At 33.2% G+C, this 11,761-nt stretch overlaps 1 protein-coding gene across 1 annotated transcript in view; it reads right to left on the bottom strand.

Moving 5' to 3' along the window:
* Window positions 1-3,726: 3,726 nt before the first annotated feature.
* LOC136036772 (collagen alpha-3(IX) chain-like) overlaps window positions 3,727-11,761 on the bottom strand; it is a 20,791-nt gene continuing 12,756 nt past the window's right edge. Inside the window, exons 2-4 of the mRNA XM_065719098.1 lie at window positions 10,108-10,224; window positions 8,056-8,144; window positions 3,727-4,036 (exon numbers count right to left, since the gene is read on the bottom strand). Of these exons, the coding sequence (XP_065575170.1) occupies window positions 3,770-4,036; window positions 8,056-8,144; window positions 10,108-10,224 (473 nt within the window). The 3' untranslated portion in view covers window positions 3,727-3,769. The remainder of the gene's footprint in view (window positions 4,037-8,055; window positions 8,145-10,107; window positions 10,225-11,761) is intronic.

Below are 11,761 nucleotides of genomic sequence, written 5' to 3'. Positions count from 1 at the left end.
CTGGCCAGTTCGGCTTAAGAACTTTCATTCGTCAAGGTTACGGGCAGCAATTAGCCGCTTCTGTCAATTATTATTTTTCTTTGGTTAAAAAAACATGCAAATTTGTTAAATCAGCAAATTTTCTTAAAAAATTGCAAGAAGGAATCAGTGATTCCTAAATCTTTTAGAATCAATACCCATTTTGGTACTGAAAATGAATCATATTTGGTGGTGGTTTTTATTTGTTTTTAGATTAGTTTTCTTTTAATTTTCTATCTTGTGCTGAAGACGCCTTGTTTTATACAGGCGAAATATCCGCGTTGTTTTAGTCTTTTAATTCTACTGGCCGTCGTCTCGTTTGAAGCTTTCTTTTTTAGAGTTTTATCTCTCTTGATTGTTTATTGTCATGTCTGGCCAGTTCGGCTTAAGAACTTTCATTCGTCAAGCTTACGGGCAGCAATTAGCCGCTTCTGTCAATTATTTTTTTTCTTTGGTTAAAAAACATGCAAATTTGTTAAATCATCAAATTTTCTTAAGAAATTGCAAGAAGGAATCAGTGATTCCTAAATCTTTTAGAATCAATACCCATTTTGGTACTGAAAATGAATCATATTTGGTGGTGGTTTTTATTTGTTTTTAGATTAGTTTTCTTTTAATTTTCTATCTTGTGCTGAAGACACCTTGTTTTATACAGGCGAAATATCCGCGTTGTTTTAGTCTTTTAATTCTACTGGCCGTCGTCTCGTTTGAAGTTTTCTTTTTTAGAGTTTTATCTCTCTTGATTGTTTATTCTAAAGTTGAACATAAAAATGGATGTTGATGGAGAGAAAGCAGCCCGTAATCACATTAAAGAGAGCCTTGAATAAAACAGCTCGTAGTACCAAACTGTAAACAAAGAGCAACCTTTATCAAAAGAAACCAAAACTCTTGAGAGATTGCCATTAAAACATATGCAACGTTAAAATATATTATTTATATTAATTCTAGATATGCATAAAATACATTAATTTTAAATTTACTTCATTTAAAGCTATTAACAAATGAAATTTATATAATTTTATAAACAGACATTAAACTCCTTTAAAAAGGAGTGCCATCTTGATCTGACTTGAGGGGAAAAGATATCATCTTCTCTTACTGAGGAGACGATAGTTTAATCTGAAACTTTATTTCAAAAAGCATACATACTAAATGAGCTCTTTTTCTCGGAACGTTCCTGTGCAAAAGTCAAATTTGTTTCAAACAGTCGTTATAAGGGGTGTTATACCTCCTCTTATTTAGGGTAATCCTGGGTACGCCAAAAAAATGGCTTTTCCTCCTGAACGCCTCGCTCTTTACGCTAAATTTTGACTCTTTCTCTTAACTCTACTTTTAAACAATAAAAAACTTTAGCGTAAAGAGGGGGCATTGAGGAGGAAAAGCCCCTTTCATATACGGAGTAATTTCTGTCCGTTTTAAGTTGTAATGTTGCTCCTTACTTTCATTAAAAAAAACTTGTTTTTTTAATTTGATTTCTGGACGTTTTTGAATTGATGCATGTTTTGATCTTGGCTCTCCGCACATAATTAATTAAAACTAAATATGCACATTATTTGTTGTTTTTTTTTTTGCTAAATGGCTTTCGCATAGTTTTAATCCAAAGATTTTGAGAAAAAAGGAGCGAGGAAGGAGGCCTAGTTGCCCTCCAATTTTTTGATTACTTACAAAGGCAACTAGAACTTTTAATCTTTTACAAACGTTTCCATTAGTAAAAAATATACGTAACTTACGAAAAAAACTTACCTAACGAACTTCTATATTCGTATGTTTTTATTGCGTATATGAAGGGGTTCACCCCTCGTCGATACCTCGCTCTTTACATTAAAGCTTAAATTTTGTACCAGTTCTTTAAGAATGACCTCTGAATCACAAAGGCCTTAGAATAAATAATTGAAATTGCTAAAAATACTTTAGCGTAAAGAGTGAGGTATTACGAGGAGGTAAATCCCTCATATGTAAAATAATTTTTTTTCGTTTTAAGTTTTGATGCTGCTCCTTACTATCAGTAGAAAAAAATATTCATATTTATTTTTCACTGTTTTTTCACAATAGTGCTAGAAAATCCTGCGCCCCCATCATTGAAATTATCTTCCCCCATAAGAAGTTCCTGCACGGAAATATCCTCCCACGTGACACCCCCGCCCTAAACCAAAAAATCCCCCTGGAAACGTCTGTACACTTCCCAGTAACCATTACTATATATAAACACAGGTCTAAGTTTGTAACTTGCAGCCCCTTCCACGGGGACTGCGGGGGAGTAAGTCGTCCTCAAAGACATAGTTATAAGGTTTTTCGACTATACTAAATAAAATGGCTATCTCAGAATTTAGATCCGTTGACTTGGGGAAGAATAAGCGTGAGAGGGGGCCTAGGTGCCCTCCAATTTTTTTGGTCACTTAAAAAGGGCACTAGAACTTTTAATTTCCGTTAGAATGAAACCTCTCGCGACATTCTAGGACCACTGAGTTGATACGATCACGTATCAACATTTCAACACGTATCAACTCTCATTTTTTTTAGAGCTTCAGTTACTATTTAGCTGGGTTGCTCCTTATTACAGTTCGTTACCACGAACTGTTTGATCTGAGAAAGCTTGTTTTTTAAAATTTTATTTAGTTTTTCTTTAACTTAGATAGAATATATTTGATCGTTCTGATAATTAATATGATTTTCGAATTTTCTACGATGGCAATTCTTACCCTTTTGAGAGCAAGAAGGCGTAAAATAACTCAAGCTGTTGCTTTAAGAGTATCTGATCCCTTTTTGCCCAAAAGAGAGCATGAGAAGTCAAAATATTTGTTCAAATAAGATCGATCCGAATCTTTTACAACCATAGTTGGACTACGATTTTCCCTCGAATGAAAATAAAGACGGATCTTTCCTAACAAGATGCAAAATTACGTTTACATAGCAAGATGAGCATTTCTTTACGCATAGAGGTGAGCACTTGGCATACGTTCTGAGGTGTTCAAGGATAACCTGAATATACATCTGATCTCCTCGGAAGACCCTCAAGTAGCACTTTCTGTTTTAATCTTTCTGGAATATATCAAGTCTAATTGTCACCTTCCACTTTCTTTTATGTCGTCTATGATTAGTGATGTGCTCAGACATTCAACTTTTCTCTTTTGATCTTCCACGATTTGTCCAGACCACACCATCCATATATTCTCGATTCACTTTTATCCGACCCAAATAAATTGTGACAAAATAATATCAGTAAAAAAAAAAAAGAAAAAAGAGGAATTTGTGCTTATAGTTAGAAAGTAGCCAAAGGGAAATCAAATTTTGTTGAATGTAACTGATTACAATTATCAAGTCATGCTTGCTTGTAATGCTAAATTTGAATTATGTAAACTATATATTATATTGTAGCATATATATATATATATATATATATATATATATATATATATATATATATATATATATATATATATATATATATATATATATATATATATATATATATATATATATATATATATTTATATATATATATATATATATATATATATATATACATATATATATATATATATATATATATATATATATATATATATATATATATATATATATATATATATATATTAAGCCCCTAGAGATCTAAACACTTACAACTTGAAAAAAAAAAATGTTTTTCCTCTGGGATGGAATCTTTTTTTTTTTTTTTTTTTTTTTTTTTTTTTTTTTGGTTGACAACTGTTGTATTTGTTGTTCTTAGATTCTTCTTCTCGTTTAAGTGGTACTACCGATATATTAGTGCTTTTTTGACTGAACAAAAAAGATAAATATTAATATTAAAGTACATAATTCTTAAATTACCTTTTTGCCCAGGTGCTGCAAACCGACCACGCTGTCCCGGTAAACCAGGAAATCCAGGAATACCCTTTTCAGCATTAAGTCCTGGTAATCCCATAGGACCCACTAGACCGCTATCTCCTTCTTCTCCAATGTCACCATTTCGGCCTGGAAATCCACCGGGACCACGTAGTCCTTTTTCTCCTTCTTCTCCCTAGAAAACGTTTTACATAAATACGTTCTAAGACCATACTGGCTATGCGTGACGTATGAAAACAAGAAAGGAAATATAAAATTCACCAATTTGATTTTTTTTTCTTTTCATTTATATTTCCTCACAAAAATACCCTCCTCTAAAAAAAACAGAATCTCCTATAATCTTCTGTGAGGAAAAATAAAAGACTTTGAACAGTCAATCAGTTTTATCAGTGACAATCAACAGTAACAGCGTGTTCTTGTGAACTAGCGACTTCGAAGCATTTCATATAGCTTTGAAATTCGCAGTAAGGTCCCTTGTATCAGAGAAAGCATTGAGTTCTGCATTTGTATTACAGCAAAAAGCTATAATATAACAAAATGATTCATTTAAAGAAGAAAAATATGCAGTAAAAATCAAATCTTCCTGTTTTTATGATCAGTGATAGCTTTGGTCCAAAGTTTCAAGAGAGTATGTTTATTCATAACCAACACACCAAATATTTAACATAAAGTATTGTTATATATGAAGTAGTATTAAAGTAAAACATTTTTTCTTCTTAAAAACTTGATATTATGAATGATATTACTCAGGATCTATTCCGACATATGATTTAATTCTACTCATTATAGTTGTATTTTGAGTCCTACTTTTAAAGATATGTTAGAACTACAAAAAAACATAAACAGAATTTTTTTTATATTTCAAAAAACCGAGTGTTCAATAAAAGGTTGAAATATTCAATAGCAACTAAATGCTCAATACAACTTAAGAAACACACACATTTAAAAACTGCGAAGTGAATTACTAGTTTATGACTGTAGGTCGTAAAACGAAAAAAAAAACACAAATCGGAGCTCATGTTTCTAGAAAAAAAATATTTTGTCGGGTGTAGGAGCTTCAGAGCTTTGGTACCATAATTAGGTACACCAGATCTGAATGTGCTTTTTTTTCAAGATTACTTCTTTTTTTTAAGAATGTCTTGCTTAAGAAACTTACTTAAAATGAATGAATTACTGAATAATAAAAGAATTTATAACATTGCTCCAATGATCCCTCTAAAGATATCCCAATACCAATGGACTGTTGTCACAGGTGGCGCAAAAAAAAGTAGCAAACAAAACACATTCGTCCCCTTGCTTCTCGGGAAAAAAAAACAAAAATTTTATATCGTCAGGTGTAGTGGCTTGAAAGCCTCTCAAATCAGGTATAGAGGCATGAAAAACCATCAGATTTGACATAATTTTCATGTCAATGGTATAATTTTCATCAGGATTGCCACACCTTTTAAAGATGCATTCTCCCTTTTCCTAAAATATACACATTCTCTTACAATAGTAACTTGTGATGGACAACAATAGGGCTAGCTTTAATGGTTCAGGACCCCAAATCCTATGGACACGTGCGATTCCTTTGTTTCATACCCCAAGTCAACAGATATACTACGACCAAAGGCGTATCCAGTATTTTTGTTCTGGGGTGGGGGGGGGCATCAAAAATTTGTTCATATGCATTTTTGTTATGTTTTATGAGTCGAAAAAAGATTTCAGGAGGGAGGGAGGTATCAAACCCGGTAGCCCTCCCAGTGGATTCAGTTTTAACTAAGACCCCTAATTTATGGTTGTAGGTCGTAAAAAGAAAAAAAAAAGCATAAGTTGGAGATCATGCTTCTGGAAAAAAAATATATTGTCGGGTGCAGGAGCTTCAAAGCATCGGTACCATAATCACGCACACTAGATTTCATGGTGCAATTTTCCTCAGGGTTACCTCTTTTTTTAAGTATGTCTTTCTTAAGAAATTTACTTAAAATGAATGAATTACTTAATAATGAACTTGAACTTTACAAAACTGCTCCAATGATCCCTCTCCACATATCCCACGACCAATGGCATGTTGTCATAGGTCGTAAAAAAAACAAACAAAAGACATTCGTCCCCTTGCTTTTCGGAAAAAAACAAAAAATTTTATATTGCCTGGTGTAGCGGATTGAAAGCCTCTCAAACCAGGTATAGAGGCATGAAAGACCATCAAATTTGCTCATTTGCATTTTTGTTACGTTTTATGAGTCGAAAAAAGATTTCAGGAGGGAGGGGGGTTATCAAACCCGGTATTCCTCCCAGTGGATTCAGCTTTGACTAAGACCCCTAATTTATGGTTGTAGTTCGTAAAAAGAAAAAACAACCAACTTGAAAGAAAGAATTACTTAATAATAAGCTTGAACTTTACAAAAATGCTCCGATGATCCCTCTTCAGATATCCCACGACCAATGGCATGTTGTCATAGGTCATAAAAAAAAGAAGACATTCGTCCCCTTGCTTTTCAGAAAAAATCAAAAATTTCATATTGCCAGGTTAGCGGATTGAAAGCCTCTCAAACCAGGTATAGAGGCTTGAAAGACCATCAAATTTGACATGCCAAGTTTGACCGTGTAATTTTCATCGGGATTGCCACCCTTTTTAAGGATGCATTTTCCCTTTTTCTAAAATATACATATTTTCTTACGATAGTAACTTGTAATGGATATAGTAGGGTTAGCCTTAATGGTTCAGGGCCCCAAATCCTATGGAGCACGTGCGATTCCTATGTTTTATACCCCAAGTCGGCATATATACTACGACAAAAGGCGTATCCAGGATTTTTGTTCCGAGGGGGGGGGGCATCAAAATCTTGTTGATATGCCTTTTTTACATTTTATGAGTCGAACAAAGAGTGCAGGGGGGAAGGGGGATCAAATCCGGTAACCCTCCTAGTGGATTCAGCCTTGACTCAAGAGCACTAATATATGGTTGTAGGTCGTAAAACGAAAAAAAACAACATAAATTTGATATCATGCTTTTGAAAAAAAAAAATTGCTTCTGAAAACCATAATCAGGCACACCAGATTTCATGATACAATTTTCCTCAGGATTACCTTTTTTCTTAAGAATGCCTTGCTTAAGAAATTTACTTAAAATAAAAATAAACTTGAACTTTACAATACGGAACCAATGATTCCTCTGCAGATATCCCCTGACCAATGGCATTTTGTCACAGATCGTAAAAAAAGCAAATAAAACACATCCATCTCCTTGCTTCTAAAAAAAAAAATCAAAATCTCGTATCGTCGGGTGAAGTGGCTTGAAAGCCTCTCAAATCAGGTATAGAGGCTTAAAGCACCATATGATTTTTTTATGACGAGTTGGATGGTTTAATTCTCAGGATTGCCAACCTTTATGAGGATGCATTCTCCTTTTTTCAAAAATATACACATTCTCTTACGATAGCAACTTGTGATGAATAACAGTAGTGTTAGCCTTAATGGTTCCGGACCCCAAATCCTATGGAGCACGTGCGATTCCTTTTTTCCAGACCCCAAGCCCTATAGAGCATATGGCGCCAAATGGCGCCTCTGTATCTTAGCCTTAGCTAATCCGATGAGCATATGAATTTTCTATTATTTTTTTACGTTTACATTGCTAGTCAAGAAAATGTCGCATTATTTTCTATTTTCGCTTGGTTTCATATTTTTATTTAGTATTTTTTCGGGTTTAACGAGTCCACCACATGAAAAAATCCAACTCCAAGGGTGAAGTTACACAGGAATACGGGGGGTGTTACTGGCCAGGCGTTACGTGGGTGGAGGGGGTTAATACATTTGGATTAGGGTTGTCTCATATTTTTGGAGCTAGTCTTAGAGCACTAACCCTTTTATGTTTTGAGTTTTTGACCGTCTTTTCATTTTTCTTTAATATAACCCCTTTTTTCCAATTTTGCTAGTTTTGGATTGATCAAACTCAGATTTTTGAAGTTTTTCTTATGACACTAATCCTTTCTAGAGTTTGAGTGTTTGACATCTTTTCGTTTTTTGTTTATTATAACATCTTTTTCCAGATATTAATATTTTTTTTGGATTGATCAAAATCGTTGATAAATATTTTAGTTCAAATAGAATTTCACTGTGAACGAATTGGGAGATAAAAAGAAGTTGCATTCTATCAATATTGTTCATGGTGAATTAGTATATTTTTTTTTCTTCGAAGGAATTATAGGGGCTTACATCAAGTCCATCAAATCCAGGAGGTCCTGGGTCACCTTCTTCTCCGACTTTTCCTTGTCTTCCTTTTAATCCTCTTGCTCCATCTTCCCCTGAATAGGAAAATAAAAATTAAAAAGAGGATAAAAAGTAGTTACCTTTTTTCTTTTATTGTAAGAGGGTAGCGTAGCTTCGTTTCATTAATAATAATAATAATAATAATAATAATAATAATAATAATAATGAAAAGACCGTGGATTGTCAGTTTAATTGATACAAATTGATATTTATGCCCTAATGTTTTGATAATTTTTTGTTGATGAAAGTAAAAAAGTAAAAACATTTAAAACGTATATTGTTTTCATTAAAGCGCAAATTGTGTTCTGGCCTTGAGAAGGCATGAGGGTTATCAGCTCTACTCATGTTAATATTTGCTCCTTTTGAGTTTGACTCGGATATTTATTGTAATTTCTGTTCGTTTCGAGTTTCATTTATTTATTGATAGGGATTTCTGGTAGTTTTATGCTTGGAAAGGTACTTTACTTTATTTCTGTTCGTTTTTCGCTTAACAGAGCTCTTTACTTTTCTTTGAAAAACTTGTTTTGTGGAAATGGTTTTTTAAATTAACTTTTCGAATTAATAAATAATTAAAGTTTTTAATAAATAAATAAATAATAAATAAATCAAAGGTTTTAAAACAATTTCTGTTCTTTTTTTATAGACATAGTCTTTCTCATGAAAAAAAATTTATAACTTTTAGTTTTCTTTTCTATAGGAAATCATAGTTTAGGTTGTTAATTGTATGTTGGAGAAACCTTTTCAACAATTTTTGATCCTTACAAAAACAGTATTTTCTAATTTAATTTTATAACTCCTGAAGTTGACCTTAAAAATAAAACTTAATACTATTCCCAAAAGATTCCATCTATGCACTTTGACAACCTGGATACTCTTGCACTCTGTTTATTTATTTAAATTGTAAGAGCAGAAGCACTAATGTTAGTAGCCCCAAAAGTTTCAACTTAATACTCCCAGCCCTCCCAATATATTCTTAGCATATATTGGCGATGTCTTATTGGCAACCATAAATACAATTCCTTTCTATTTAGTTTAAAGCAACATTTAGTTTTAAAGTATAATGGGCCAATTGCATAATTGTGGGGGGTTGACCTGTCCAATATCCCTAAGGACATAGTTGCTGGACCGTTATACTATGCTGAACAAAATAGCTGTCTAAAATTTTTGACTGGATGCGTTTTGAAATGAATGGGCTTAAGAGAATCGCTTTTTACACTTAAAAAGGGCACCAGAACTTTTAACTTCGAATTGATGTAGCTCCTTTAAAAGTTTCATTGATGTTTCTAGTTATTATAGAGTGGTGCTGCCCATGCTATTGCTCATACGCCATTTTAAAAACATGAATGCACACAGTTTTTTTGTTTGATTTAAACTTCTCCTAAACGTTCCCTAAAAGTGTCACCTTAATGCCCCTAGCGGCATTAGTTACGGTAACTGTACTGGTAGTATTAAAAGTATAAACATAGTGACTTCTGGCTAGTTCAAAATCCACCAAAACTTACCCTTAATGGTGTAACCTAATAAAATGAGTTGTTCTTCAGATATTGCTTTGTCACCTTTTTGAAAGTTTACTATTTGTGTATTTTCACCTCTTGTTCCACGATTATTTATCTTCCTTGGGATTGGAGTCTGCCCCTTAAATCATAGGTCAAAATGGTTTATAGAATGGTAAAAAATTTGTGCTTACTGTGAAACGCCTTTTTAATTAGATCAGTGTTACAATATAAATTAGATTTTAGTTTAAAAAAGTAATTTTTGGAGTGAATTCATCAAAAATGATCTGTTTTCTTCTTATTTCTGATTCTTTGAACATGTTAAATAAAGTATAAACACAAGCATCACTAGAGAGGTATTGTTTTAGCTTATTTATTTCTTGATTTGTACTCTATAGCGAGTTTTTAATTTTCTGTGAGTAAAACGAAAAAGAAACAAAAAAGGAAATAATAATTATAATTTCAAAAGCATGATAATCACAAACAATATACATTTTTTACATACCTTTCATTCCGGAGAAACCTTGGAAACCTTGAAGACCTGGCTCTCCTTTTTGCCCATTTAGACCAAGCTTCCCGTCCCGACCAGCAAATCCTGGCCTGCCATCATCACCAGGCAGACCTGAAAAATTCAGATATAAATACAAAGATGGAAAACATCGATTAGTGCAGGCAAGGAATAGAACCTTCATGATAAATGTTAATTCAGTGTATTAGGCCTAATTAACTAACAGAAACAGACCTAGGACCCAAATTAGGGACCGACAAGATGTTATCAAAATCTATTTTTTCCACTTTTAGTGCAGTATCCATTGGTGAAGTTAAGAAAATCATTGCGCTACGTGAAGAAACTTTTACAAATGGATGTATAGCCTAAATTAGGGCCTTAGAAGGGATTTTTGAGTTCCCGTATAGACATTTTATATCTATTAAATAAACAAAACAAATAAATACAAAGTATTTTCAACTGAAAGTAGGGAACGACATTAAAACTAAAACGAACAGAAATTATTACGTATATGAGGGGGTTTACCCCCTCGTCAATACCTTGTTCTTTACGCTAAAGTTCGTATAAAGCATAATAATTTACGTTCTTTTAAGTTTTAATGTTGCTCCATACTTTTAGCTGAAAAAATTGTTTTTTATTTAATTTCTGATCGTTTTTAAATAATGCTGGGAAGTCCAGTGGCCCTTCATGGAAAATTCTCTTCTCCTGTGAAGAATTCCTCCATGAAAGGATACTCCCACGTAACCCTCTCCTCCACAAAATCCCCAAGTCTATATACTTCCCTATAACCAATACTAAATGTAAACAATGAGCTAAGTTCATAACTTGCAGCCCTTCCACCTGGGGAACTGTGGGGGATTATGTCGTCCCCAAAGACATAGTTACTAGATTTCTCGACTATACTGAACAAAACGATCATCTCAAAATTTTAATCCAGTGACATTAGGAAAAAGACGAGCGTTGGTGGTGGCCTAGCTGCCCTCCAATTTTTTTGGTCACTTAAGAAGGGCACAAGAACTTTTAATTTCCGTTAGAATGAGCCTTCTTGCAACATTCTAGTGGTCAATACGATCACCTGCGAAGGAAAAAAAACACATACATATCCGTGATCTTTCTTCTGGCAAAAAATTCAAAATTCCACATTTTTGCAGATAGGAGCTTAAAACTTCTACAGTAGGGTTCTCTGACACGCTGAATTTGATGGTGTGATTTTCATTAAGATTCTTATGACGTTTAGGTGTATTTTCCCTTTTTTTCCAAAATAAGGCAAATTTTCTCGGGCTCGTAACTTTTGATGGGTGAGACGAAACTTGATGAAACTTATACATTTAAAATGAGCATAAAAATCTAATTATTTTGATGTATCTATTGGTATCAAAATTCGATTTTTTTAGAGTTTTGGTTACTATTGAGCTGGGTCGCTCCTTACTTACATTTCATTACCACGAACTGTTTGATAAGGCTTTATAGATTACTTGATGGGCCTATAACACGTTTGAAATCTAAAGAAAGTTTTCGATTAGATTCAATGACTTTTTGGCGTATTTCCCCCTATTTTCTAAAATAAGGGAAATTTTTTTAGGCTCGTAACTTTTGATGGGTAGGAGTAAACTTAATGAAACATATACTTGAAATCAGCATAAAAATGCAA

Source organism: Artemia franciscana, chromosome 16 (assembly GCF_032884065.1).
Source record: "Artemia franciscana chromosome 16, ASM3288406v1, whole genome shotgun sequence".
NCBI classification, from domain to species: domain Eukaryota; kingdom Metazoa; phylum Arthropoda; class Branchiopoda; order Anostraca; family Artemiidae; genus Artemia; species Artemia franciscana.
Note: the sequence above shows the minus strand (reverse complement) of the source record. Positions and strands in the feature narration are given on the sequence as shown.